Genomic DNA, 13,627 nt, shown 5'->3' with positions numbered 1-13,627 from the left:
GCAAAATACTGGAGGCTACAAATAGTATGTATTGACCACAATATCTCTATTCCTGATGTATGCTGCTGTCATGTGAAGCTCTGTGCTGGGAGCCCGAAACCATAAAATTTACCCTGAAGTCTCTTACATGCAAGAGCCAAAATCTGTTACCATACTGTACAAATGCAAACTTGTAAAGTTTTAGACAAGTTGGCTATTGCTCAATTCCTTCCAGTGAACTAGCATACAACTGAAATTAATCCAGTAGGAAGCTACTAAGGAACAAAGGGTGGTCAGAAGCAAAGAGTCATTTTAAACCCCCCAGTTAACTTCAGCAGCACTTCAAACAATCTCAAAATTGAAACTATTGGAAAGTGGTATTTAAGGTGCATGGCATTTATACAAGTATAAATATCACATCTTCTCATCATCTTGTATCAGCAGTAATTATATGTCAATTCCTAGCCCTGTAACATCTACAAAGTTGTAATAGAAAAATTAAAGATGTAAAATAGCTTTCAGCTTCTTTAAATTAAGTAATTCCTATATTGGTAATAGGTGCATCTTTCAAGTACTCAATTTTGTTTGAAATTGCTTATTTTATATTGTAAATTCTTTGAAACAGTGAAGTACTATAAACACAATTGACTATGTAAATTCAAACTCAATGGTTCAACTCTATTTAAAATTTAAATTTGCACATTAAAACAATACACTTTTGAATGGTAGTGGTTAGATTTAAATATTAAAACTGTATTTCTTTGGCATTTAAAAAAATTGTGCTGAACTTAACTTGTCACCATTGTGTTTTTATTGTAGCAGATTAAAGTTTTTGCAAAATATGTATTAAACAGATTAAAACTGATTATTTCACCAATGCTGTACTCCCAAGAGGAAGGAAATAGACTTATTACTAAACATGTGGAGCAGCTGTTTTTCAATTAATAAATTATGACATCCAATGATTATGAAAACACATTCTTCCAGAAGAATGGTGACCAGCCAAGGGATTTTTAGTCAAACGTATTGAACTGCTAACCATCTACAACAAGGGGGTAGAAATTAGACCTTGCTGCATGCGTTTTATGGGCATCCTTAACAGCCACCTAAAACAGGCACTGGGCTGCTCATTTACATATGTAAAAGCCTAACCTGTTCTATGCCCCTTTGCAGAAATTGGTTTGTGATTTCAGAATTTAATGTTCAACTAAATAATATAGTCAAGGCCATTAAACTGCCATGTTCACATACAGTTGAAATGAATTCCAAATTCATCCTTTCATGGCCCCCACACTAGCTATAAGTGATCCGCTCATGCATAGTCCCATTTCAAAAACTGCCACCATCCCACTCCTCAAAAAAAACCAGCTTGAGAATCTTAAACTTTTGTGTATATATCGGCATGGGGCAAATTAACCAAAATCTATTTGATATGATCACCTTTTACCTAATCTTCAACAATAATGGGGCATATATCATGTGCTGTATAGAACATAAGATAGCAGACTTGAATCAGGATATTAACATACATCCAAATTGGCAAAGAACCATCTGAGGTTTATTTAGTCCAAAGCAACAACGATTTCAAACAGATACTACTAGTGAGGTATTGCATTTGATACCACATGAATCTCAGACATAATGCATATTGGTATGATGTTGAAAGCTTCTCTTCCAAAAAGACTCTACTTATCAGCATAGGTTGGGAGGTAACAGAAGCAAATACTACTTCTGTAAGAGCAACAAGATCGTTCTGAGTTAAAAAAAAAAATCCTTAAAAAATATTCTTAACTTCTAGCTTGGTAAAAGTTGAAAAATCAACTTGATGCTGTTATGGAAGTGATTGTTTTTTTTGTTAAAATATTTTTTGAGGAACTCAGTCAAGCTGAATAAATGTCGACCAGTTTTTTTCAAGCGGGCACTGAAAGAACTAGTTTGGCAACAATGTTACTGGTTGTTACATGACAAGTTAAAAATAGAACAGAAACCCTGGTAACAGGGGAAGATGTGGGCAGAGAAGTCAATCACGCCCCTTGATTGGCCAAGCCCGACAGCAGCAGCGAGCACGTGAGGGCAGAAAGCTCTCAAGCTGTTGGTTGTCGGGTCAGTGTGCGTTTTACCTTCTGGAGTGAGCAGCTGATAAAGTTAGCTTGCTGCTGAAGAAGTGTCAAGAAGGAGAAAAGACCACAACCCATCATCTCTAAAAGACCCCAAGAAGTCCAATGTTTCGATTCATCTTGTCTCCTCTCTTTGAAGAAAGCCTGCTAAATTACCTCTCGACGCCACCTGAAAAGAACGGTTCTAAAAAGATCCTAGTGACCTATGTGTATTTGGAAGTTGGACTGTATGCCAGTTTGGACAACGTATCCCATCTGCTGTTTTCTTCAAAAAATGAGCATGTAGTGAGCCCAAGTGCTTTTTTTTTGTCTGTATCAGAGCTCTGAATTTTTAAAATCCCTTTTATTTTTCCAGTTACCTGGTTGGGGGTGGGGGGGGGGGTGGTGGAGGGGGGCTGCGTACACGTGTGCATATGTGAGAGTGTGAGGGGCTACGGTAAAAAGGAGACTTTAAAATTTAAATTTGTGTTTATGCTTTACTTCATTACTGGCTAAGACTTGATCTATAATAAACTGATAATTTTGTTGTTCATTAAAGAAACCTGGTTAGTGTGTTCTATTCGGAGAAAAATAGACCATACGATAGACTGTATTAGTAAGTGGGAAAAGTTAAAATATATGTTGTGACCTGTGGAGAAGTGGGACTAGAATAAACAGTGCACGCTTCCCACCTCGGTCGTAACAACAGTCACACAGTCAGAGTTATACAGCAAAGAAATAGGCCCTTCAGCCCATCATGTCGGCCATCAAGCACCTATCTATTCTAATCCCATTTTCCAGCACTTGGCCTATAGCCTTGTATGCTATGGCGTTTCAAGTGCTCATCTAAATACTTCGTAAATGTTGTGAGGGTTCCTGCCTCTACCACCCCTTCAGGCAGCGTGTTCCAGATTCCAACCACCCTCTAGGTGAAAACAATTTTCCTCAAATCCCCTCTAAACGTCCTGCCCCTTACCGTAAACCTATGCCCCCTGGTTATTGACACCTCTGCGAAGGGAAAAAGTTTCTTCCTATCTACCATGTGCCCCTCATAATTTTGTATACCTCAATTAGGTCCCCCCTCAGCTCTAAGGAAAACAACCTGAACCTATCCAGTCTCCCTTCATAGCTGAAATGCTCCAGCCCAGGCAACATCCTGCTGAATCTCCTCTGCACCCTCTCCAGTGCAATCACATCCTTCCTACAGTGTGACGACCAGAACTGTACATAGTACTCCAGCTGTGGCCTAACTACCGTTTTATACAGCTCCATCATAACCTCCCTGCTCTTATATTCTATGCCTTGGCTAATAAAGGCAAGTATTCCATATGCCTTCCTAACCACCTTATCTACCTGTGCTGCTGCTTTCAGTGATCTATTGACAAGTACACCAAGGTCCCTCTGACCCTCTATACTTCCTAGGGTCCTACCATCCATTGTATATTCCCTTGCCTTGTTAGTCCTCCCAAAATGCATCACCTCACACTTCTCAGGATTAAATTCCATTTGCCACTGCTCTGCCCATCTTACCAGCCCACCTATATCGTCCTGTAATTGAAGGATTTCCTCCTCAATATTTACGACACCACTAATTTTCGTGTCATCAGCGAACTTACTGATCATACCTCCTATATTCACGTCTAAATCATTAATGTACACCATAAACAGCAAGAGTCCCTGCAGTACACCACTGGTTACAGGCTTCCAATCGCAAAAACGACCCTCGACCATCACCCTCTACCTCCTGCCACTAAACTAATTTTGGATCCAATTTGCCAAATTGCCCTGGATCCCATGGGCTCTTACCTTCTTAACCAATCTCCCATGTGGGACCTTATCAAAAGCCTTACTGAAGTCCATGTAGACTACATCAACTGCTTTACCCTCATCTACACACCTAGTCACCTCCTCGAAAAATTCAATCTCCCCCTGACAAAGTCATACTGACTATCCTTGATTAATCCCTGCTTCTCCAAGTGGAGATTAATCCTGTCCCTCAGAACTTTTTCCGATAGTTTCCCTACCACTGATGTCAGACTCACAGGCCTGTAATTACCTGGTTTATCCCTGCTACCCTTCTTGAATAATGGTACCACATTCACTGTCCTCCAGTCCTCTGGCACCTCTTCTGTGGCCACAGAGGATTTGAAAATTTGTTTCAGAGCCCCTGCTATCTCCTCTCTTGCCTCACATAACAGCCTGGGATACATCTCATCTGGGCCTGGGAATTTATCGACTTTTAAGCCCGCTAAAAACACTAATACCTCCTCCCTTCAATGCTAATTTGTCCAATTGCTCAGATGAAACCTGTGAAATAGCAGGGTAAGGATTAGTGTATAGAATGTAAACCTAAAAACATGTTGTTTTACCTTCTGGATGACTGAAGCAAGGATTTGGGTAGCATCACGAAACTGCTGGGAGTCCTGCCCATAACGTTTTATAATCTCTTCCAGACCTGCCAGCTCCAGTGAATAAAGGTCAGGCGAATGGTCTTTTGCCAAATGTTTGTGCCTGGATAGCTGTGGAAATATTTTACATTCAAGATTATTATTTTTTTTTTTTAAAGTGCCCATTGAAGTCACATTAACTTTGTATTGCAGCCAAATAGTAATTGTGGACCTCAAAAAATATGTTGGATGTTCACGCATGCTTTTTATTGTACAGGAAAGCAACAGCAAATCTTGAAGTAAATCCACATTTGAATTGCACCACGAGAGAGTATTAAAACCTGAAATACCTGTGCGGTATCTACATTTTCAACTCTCCCAACATTATTTCATCCTCCGACCCAGCATTTACTTCTCAATACTCATATCCGATGCATTAACAACTCAGAAAGCTGCCAAGTACCCAATGTTACTGATCAAATAGGGTTGTTTACAACTCAGAGCTCGGCTTCTGTTCACTGTCTCCCTACTGTTCTGGAAGGGAGGGCACCTCTGGAGAACTGTAACTAAGAATTGGGGTCCCACCATTCTACAGTATAGCAATTCGTGTTCATGATCATGACAGGTAAATAATTTCATCAAGATCACCCATAAAACCACAATCTTCACACGGTCTTGTTGAAATGTATTCTAAATTCTTCCCTTTCTGGCTCCCATGCCAGCTGATATTACAAATGGTTCGCTCGGCACTGACCCCTTTTTCAAGGCTGCCATCATATCCCTCCTCAAAAAACTCACTTCCTCTGTCCAACAAACAATCATTACGTCCCCAATCTCCTTGAACCTGTTGCTTCCCAGATCATTGACTATATCTCGATACTCCACTTGAATGTCTCTAATCAGGTTTCTGCCCTTCACAGAGCCTCACCAAAATGATCCAAAGCAGTCACGAGAAACACTGACTATGGCAGTGATGCACAATACCTCCTCGTTCTCTCTGCAGCCTTCAACACAATGAACTACACCATCCTCCTCCATTGTCCAGCTCTATGGGATTGTTTGGTTCCGCTCTTGCCGATCTGATCGTAACCAGAACATCGCCAGCAATGGCTTTTCTTTTTATTCTACAGTGTCAACTCTGGATCTCCCCAAGCTTCCACAGTTCCTCTCTCCTCTACATCATGCCTCTTGGTGACATCATCCACAAACATACATTAATTCCCCCCTGTCCAAGTCCACAACCCACATCTTTCTCTAATTTCTCTCCTATCTCCCCTCATGGCCTCTCTGTGCTCATCTTATCCACGAGATTCGATTTCAATTCTCTCAACCCTATCCCACTAAACTACTGACCACCCAACATCAGCTGATATTAACATTTTCTCCCCTCAGGAATTGTCCCCCATTCCTTCAAATCTACCATCACACTGCTCTTGCAAACTACTGCCCCATCTCCACCCTCCTTTTCCTCTCCAAGTCCTTCAACATGCTATCACCTCCCAAATCCATGCCCATCTTTCCTGGACCTCTATGTTTGAATCCCTCCAAACAGGTTGCCGTCTCTGCCACAGTACCAAAATGGCTCCCAAAGTCACAAATGGCATCTTATGTGACTGTGACAAAGGTAAACTAACCCTCTTCATCCTTCTCGACCTGTCTGCAGCCTTTTATGCGACTAATCACACTGTCCTCCAAACGCTTCTCATTGTCCAACTGGTTGGGACTGCATTCGCCTGGTTCCATTCTCATCTATCTAATTGCACCCAGAGAATTACTTGCAATGGCTTTTCTTCCCGCTCCAGAACCATTATCTCTCGTGTCGCCCAAGGCCCTATCCTTGGCCCCTCCTATTTCTCATCTACAAACTGTCCCTCGGCATCAGTTTCCACATGTACACCGACAACACCTATTCTACCTCACCACCACCCCTCCACTGGCTTTAAATTACCAGACTGCTGTCTGACATACAGTAATGGATCAGCAGAAATTTTCTCCCCAACTAAACGTTGGGAAGACTGAAGCTAATGTCTTCAGTCCCCACCACAAATTCTATCCTTCTCCCTGGTAACTATCTGCAGCTGCACCAGACACACAACCTTGGTGTCATATTTGACCTCAAGATGAGCTTCCAACCACACCATCACTAAGACTGCCTATTTCCACCTCAGTAACATTGTGACTCTGCTCCTACCTCAGTTCATCTGTTACTGAAACCCTCATCATGTTTCCGTTACCTCTGGACTTGACTATTTCAATGCACTCCTGGCTGTTCTCCCACATTCTACCCTCTAAACATGAGGTCATCCAAAACTGCTTCCTGTGTCCTTACCAGCTGCAAGTCCCATTCACACATCACCCAGGTGCTCACTGATGTGTTGGCTCCTGGTTAAGCAATGCCTCAATTTTAAAATTCTCATCTGTTTTCAAATCTCTCCATGGCCTCAACCCTCCCTATCTCTGTAATCTCCTCCAGCCCTACAACCCTCCAAGATATCTGCACTCCTCTAATTCTGGCTTCTCGAGTATCCCCCATTTTAATTGCGCCAACATTGGTGGCTGTGCCTTCGGCTACCAAGGCCCCAAGCTCTGGAATTCCCTCCCTAAACCTCCCTATCTCTCTCGACCTCACTTCCCTCCTTTAAGACACTCCAAAGCTCTGAATTCCCTCCCTAAACCTCTCCATCCCTCATCTCTTTCCTCTTCTAAGACACTCCTTAAAACCTACCTCTTTGAGCAAGCTTAATGTCCTTATGTGGCTCTGTCATATTTTCTTTTAGATTGCTCTGCTGAAGCTTTGGAATGTTTTATTACATTAAAGGTGCTACATAAATACAAGCTGTTGTTGTTGGTCCCTACCTCCAGCTTCTTCTGCATCGCCTCACCTCTGGCAGACATGCCTTCAGCCAACTAAATACTACTCAAGAATCCCCTCTCTAAGCTCCTCCATTTCTCTACTTACCCTCTCCTACTTTAAGAACTTCTTAAAATGCACTTATTTAGCCAACCTTTTGGTCACCCATCCTAATCACACTCTCTGGCTTTAGTGCAATGGGTCATTCCTCTATGTTAAAGGCATTTCACAAATTTAAGTTTTTGTAAACAAGAGGCTTTGCATCGTTGGTGCCCAATAACAAAGAGTGACAACAGATGTACTGAAAAATATGTACATTCTATCTTTGTTTTTGATTGCTATCGAAAGATCATAAACCCGATCGGACCTAGATTCGTGTTCTATAGGTACACATCAATATCACAATGTGTAATAGGCTGTGGACTCATCCAGAGATTGCCTGCAAGTCACAGAATGTGAATTTGTGTTCAGTTCCTACACGGATGCTGTGTTTTATATAAGGAACCAAGTGCTTGCCATTTTAATTTATATAACAACTTCATCCATTTATTGGTGATGGGAAGGTATGGGCTATCTCACTACTGGAATAAAGAGAACTTATTCTTATTAAGGGATGGATGCTGGGCAACATCACAATGTAAAAGTGGCCTGACACTTATATTTACCTACTAGCTGTAGATAGATAATTTAATATCTACATATTTGAGCTTTTCATACTTTAAGAACCATTTGCATTCAATTATTCATGGACCAAGGCTTTCACTCCTCAGTTCTGAAGTTGACGGGTTATATTTATCGAATACATCCATCATGTGATCAGTCAGTAAACTCCAATCCTGAAATATACTATTACTGTCTTAGTATGTACAAATAGCACAAAATACCTACAAATATCCTTCTGTGACTGCTGCATAACAAAAAAATACAGCAATGTATAAATCACATTAAATTATAAAAAAACCTAAAAATTAACTGCACCAATTTAACTTTTGAACTGGAACGATTCCTTTAGATTAAAACACCTTGTGTGGGATACCCTTTTTAACATTTGCAAGGTTCCACTCTATGCAATGTCACTTTCCTCCTTTCTCTAACAATTTCTGGCATACAAGTTAGCCTAGAGAAACCCTGGAGAAATTAGCCAAGAGGGTTCACTCAAGTAAGTAATGAGCTTAACTGATAAACTGACAATTGATAAGCAAACTATTTACCCAGCCCCACAAATCATGTCGTCTCCCCTCCTTTTACACTGTTCCGTTCAAACTCTTCCCAGCCAGATTCCCCAATTAAGTCATCGGCAGCTACCATTTATTTCCCTTCATAAAATGTGAATTTTAATATGCAGACAGGATATGCTTTGAAAAGCTTAGTAAATTCTTTTTAGCAGGATTTGAAAGCGCGTTCTGAGATCAAAGACTATGGCCAGAATTTTACGCCCTCCCCCCGCGGGGTGGGGTTGTGGGTGTCAAATTGAGTGGGAGGCAGGGGTGCTAGTCCCATTGCCTTCCCACACCAGCTGCAATTTTACAAGGGGTGGGAGAGGTGACAAACGGCAACCCCCCCCCCCCCCCCAGGGCAATTAAGGCCATTAAGTGACCAATTAAATTGATTGCTACTGAAGGGTCTTCTCTCACCGCCACTGGCATTTTACTCCATGGAAGGCCCCCCCCACCCTGGTCGGGGCCCAGCCAATTGTCCCCAGCAAGGCCAATTAAGGGCCTCGTAAAATCACAGCGTGGCTTCAAGGCCCAGCAACTTTCTGGCTGATGGGTGGGACCTCCGCCCAGACGTAAAATTCCAGCCTACATATGCGGCACTTACTAAACATGCATGCACTTGGAGATGAAAAATTTGTTGGTAAACATATTGCACCATCAAAATCAAACAAGCACATCTCTATTTGATCAACCCAAAGAACAAGCCTTTCAAAATACCAAAAAGAATGCATTCAGCTTTCCTGTCAAAAGATAAATATGCTATATACATGCAAGTTTAACATAGGAAAAAAAGACTTTAGAAAGAAAATTAAAAAGGAATGGATTGTAACAGAGTTAGGAGAGGGCACCAAAAATATGACCAGAAAGACAGATTTTAAGAAGTGGAGATAAAGGGAAGTCATGGTCTTTAGACAGGAAGCTCATTAGTGGGGCTGAGATGACGAAAGTCCCTGACCAAAATGTTGGGCTGAAAGAGGGAACGCATGTAAGCCAGGGTTGGAGTTTATGGAAGGGGGTACAATGCTGGAAAAGTTTGCAAAAGTGTCTCTTGTATGCAGTTCAGCATATTAAAAATTCACCTTTTTTTTTAAAAAAGAGAATCACTTGGGGTATGCTGATGAATTATTTGGAGTAACTGGTTGGGAAGTTTTTGAACTCATAAAGGGATTGTAAGTAATATGACTCAAGGGTGAAAAAAAACAATTTAAGGAGGACAACAGGGATTTTAAATTCAACATGTTGAGTAAAGGTTTAGATCAACATGGAACAATGTCCTTTCAGCTGTCTAGGCCCTAAGCTCTGGAATTCCTTCCCCAAACTTCTCCACCTCTTTATCCTCCTTCAAGATGCTCCTTAAAACTACCTCTGACCAAGCTTTTGGTACCTGTCCTCATATTTCATGCGGCTCAATGCCAAATTTTGTTTGATAACACTTGTAAAGTGCCTTGGGTCGTTTTACTATGTTAAAGGCGCTATATAAATTTGAGTTGCTTTTGCAATGGACAAGTGGAAATGGGCACAGGACTGGATACTGTCCAAGTTTTGAATGAGTTAGAGCTTAGGGCAACAGGACACTGAAGAAATGGAGATGAAATGGAGGTTGACAATGATGCAGAGGTGAAGGTAAGGTCATTGGTAGGGTTTTGAAACTTGAATGTGTTGAATAGAACAAGAAGTTTTTAATATGGCATGATTCATTCCACAACTTAGCTTCAGTCAACCTGTCTAGTCAGAATTAGTGCAGTGGTAGAGTTGGGCATCATTGTCATGACACCAAGGGTCAGCATGCAGGCAAGAACAAACAGAGGGCCAAGGATAGATTACTATGGTGGTGACCATGCAGTGACAAGAGGAGTCATTGCTGGAGATATGCAAGTTGTAAATACACTTTATCAGAACAAAACAGAAAATATAAGGAATAGTTTAACACTGCAGGAAACAAGGCCAACTTCACAACCAGACAGCTGTATGGTCAAGACAAAAGAGTTTCCTGTTATTCACAATCAGCAAAATTGCTATGAAGTTAGTAAGTATTGTGTTCAGCCAACAATGCCTGGCACAGTGCTCACAAGTGTCACACTCATCTTTCACCTGTAAATGGGCTACCCAGTTTAATAAAGTGGCATTATTGACAGCATTTAAAGATGATTCAATATGGAGCAAAAGGTTTAAAGGGAAGTTATAAATAGTATGTAAAAGCCATTTTAATGTACTGAAAAGTTATTTATAACTTACCAATGCAGAAATATCATGAAGAACTTGCAATTCTGAAAGGAACAGAAGGTCAACCTAACAAAACAAAAAAAAAAATAAGCCTTTAGAATCCTTGAGAAAACAAATCTGAAAGAATGCTGTAATCAACAATAAAGGGAAACTATTTAAAAGGTACCCAAGAATACTGACAATAAAGCATGGTTCTACATTAATTACATGATACAAGTAATCTACATACAGTTTGGGTTCTGCTAAAGCCACTCAGCTCCTGAACTCATTACAGCCTTGGTCCAAGCATGGACAAAAGAGCTGAACCTCAGAGGTGAGGAGAGAGTGACTGCCCAGGACATCAAGGCAGCACGTGACCGAGTACAGCATCAAGGAGCCCTACCAAAACTGGAGTCAATGGGAATCTGGGGGAAAATTCTCCATTGGTTGGAGTCATACCTACCACAAAGGAAGATGGTGCTGGTTGATGGAGGCCAATCATCTCAGTCCCAGGACATCACTGCAGGAGTTCCTCAGGCAGTGTCCTTGGCCCAAACCATCTTCAGCTGCTTCATCACCTTCCCTCCATCATAAGGTCAGAAGTGGGGGATGCTCGCTGATGATCGCAACATGTTCAGCACCATTCACCACTCCTCAGATACTGAAGCAGTCCATGTCCAGATGCAGCAACCCCAGGACAATATCCAGGCTTGGACGGAGATGTGGCAAGTTACCTTCGTGCAACTCAAATGCCAGGCAATGACTATCTCCAACAAGAGAGAACCCAACCGTCTCCCCTTGATGTACAATGGCATTACCATTGCTGAATCCCCCACTATCAACATCCTGGGGGTTACCATTGACCAGAAACTGAACTGGACCAGCCAAATAAGTACTGTGGCTGCAAAAACAGGTTGCAGGCTGGGAATCCTGCAGAGAGTAACTCACCTCCTGACTCCCCAAAGCCTATCCACCATCTATAAGGCACAAGTCAGGAGTGTGATGGAATACTCTCCACTTGCCTGGATGAGTGCAGCTCTAACAACACTAAAGAAGCTCGATACTACCCAGGACAAAGCAGCCCACCTGATTGGCACCCCCATCCACCACCTTCAACATTCACTCCCTCCATCACCGATGAATAGTGGCAGAAGTGTGTACCATCAACAAGATGTACTGCAGCACCTCACCAAAGCTCCTTAGACAGCACCTTCCAAACTCACAACCTCTACCACCTAGAAGGACAAGGGCAGCAAATGCATGGGAACACCACCACCTGGAAGTTCCCTCCCAAGCCACACACCATACTGACTTGGAACTATACCGCCGTTCCTTCACTGTCACTGGGTCAAAATCATGGAACTCCCTTCCTAATAGCACTGTTGGTGTACCTACACCACATGGACTTAAGTGGTTCAAGGCAGCGGCTCACCAACACCTTCTCAAGGGCAATTAGGGATGGGCAATAGATGCTGGCCTAGCCAGTGACGCGCACATCCCACGAAAGAATTTTAAAAATGTTTCATCAACTTGAGGTTTTATCTACAGATATGTGGCATGAATTTCATTGCTAAATTAACACACATACCATCTGAGGCAATTTAATCATTGCTGAATCCAAGCTTTCAAGAATTTTTTTTGGATACCTGTAATGTTTAGACAGCAAGCTTCAAATGTTTGATGGACAAGTACATCATGGCAAGTCTGAGCTAGATTACTTACCTGTACAGTTTCTTTCTACTGTACACAGAGACTGACATTCCAAAGAAATCTCATCCATTATTGCCCTTGAAGGAGGAATAAGGATGCTTTTCAGACCACCACTTAATATGTTTCAAATTGCATACTATTTTTGCAGATCCACTCCTCAAAGTATAACTCAAGTTCGATTGAGCTGTACATTGTAAGATGGACGAAGAGGGACTGGATTGGGAACGTATTCCATTACTGCTCTGAAAATCACCCTCTTTCTCAAAGAGCACCATTTGGTGAAAAGTCTTTGGTTTATAAAGCATGAGATTAAATATACTGAGCAGAGGCAGATAATCTGACTCAAACTGGTGCAACAAACTTAGCACAAATTCTCTTTTTGGAGTGGGATTGGAGGGGGGTGAAAGAATATTGAAGTTTCCCTGGAAACTATCTAGTCAATGATATGAACCCACTAGTTATTGACCATAGGCCTTTGTATCTGCTTTGGTTCGTTCAGTTTAGGCATACAGGAAAGATTCAGGTCTTTAATGTGGACTAAAACATCCAATGATTTGTGTTGACTATTCCCCTTCAGGAAGAGGTGCGTTACTCACAACTTATATTTATATCGCGCTTTTAACGTAATAAAATGTCCCAAGGCACATCACAGGAGCATTATAAAACAAAGTATGACACTGTGCCATAAAAGGAGATATTAGGTAAGATGACCAAAAGCTTGGTCAAAGTGGTAGGTTTTTAAGGAGGTGTAGGGAGGATATTCCAGAACTTGGGGCCTAGCATACTAAAGGTGCAGCCACCAATGGTGGAGCAATTAAAATCAGGGATACGCAATAGGCCAGAATTAGAGGAGCACAGACATCTTGAAGGGATGTGGGGCTGGAGGAGGTTACAGAGATAGGAAGGGGTGAGGCTATGGAGGGATTTGAAAACAAGGATGAGAATTTTAACATCAAGACGTTGCTTGATTGGGAGCCAATGTAGGTCAGCGAGCACAAAAGGTGACAGGGGAACAGGACTTGGTGCGAGTTAAGACACGGGCAGCGGAATTTTGGATGACCTAAAGTTACGGAGAGTAGAATTTGAGAGACCAGCCAGAAGTGCGTTGGAATAGTCAAGTTTAGAGGTAACGAAGGTATGAATGAGAGTGTTTCAGCATGAGCTGTGACAGCGCAAAGTTACGGA

At 41.8% G+C, this 13,627-nt stretch overlaps 2 protein-coding genes across 2 annotated transcripts in view; one reads left to right on the top strand and one right to left on the bottom strand.

Annotated features, from left to right (window-relative positions):
• The window catches only part of atp6ap2 (ATPase H+ transporting accessory protein 2), a 58,296-nt gene that overhangs the window by 8,676 nt on the left and 35,993 nt on the right, over positions 1 to 13,627 (bottom strand). Inside the window, exons 6-7 of the mRNA XM_068040652.1 lie at positions 10,766 to 10,819; positions 4,445 to 4,594 (exon numbers count right to left, since the gene is read on the bottom strand). Of these exons, the coding sequence (XP_067896753.1) occupies positions 4,445 to 4,594; positions 10,766 to 10,819 (204 nt within the window). The remainder of the gene's footprint in view (positions 1 to 4,444; positions 4,595 to 10,765; positions 10,820 to 13,627) is intronic.
• The window catches only part of LOC137374482 (uncharacterized protein CXorf38-like), a 129,056-nt gene that overhangs the window by 94,373 nt on the left and 21,056 nt on the right, over positions 1 to 13,627 (top strand). The gene's annotated exons all lie outside the window — the stretch shown is intronic.

Source organism: Heterodontus francisci, chromosome 10 (genome assembly GCF_036365525.1).
Source record: "Heterodontus francisci isolate sHetFra1 chromosome 10, sHetFra1.hap1, whole genome shotgun sequence".
Taxonomy (NCBI): Eukaryota; Metazoa; Chordata; class Chondrichthyes; order Heterodontiformes; family Heterodontidae; genus Heterodontus; species Heterodontus francisci.
Note: the sequence above shows the minus strand (reverse complement) of the source record. Positions and strands in the feature narration are given on the sequence as shown.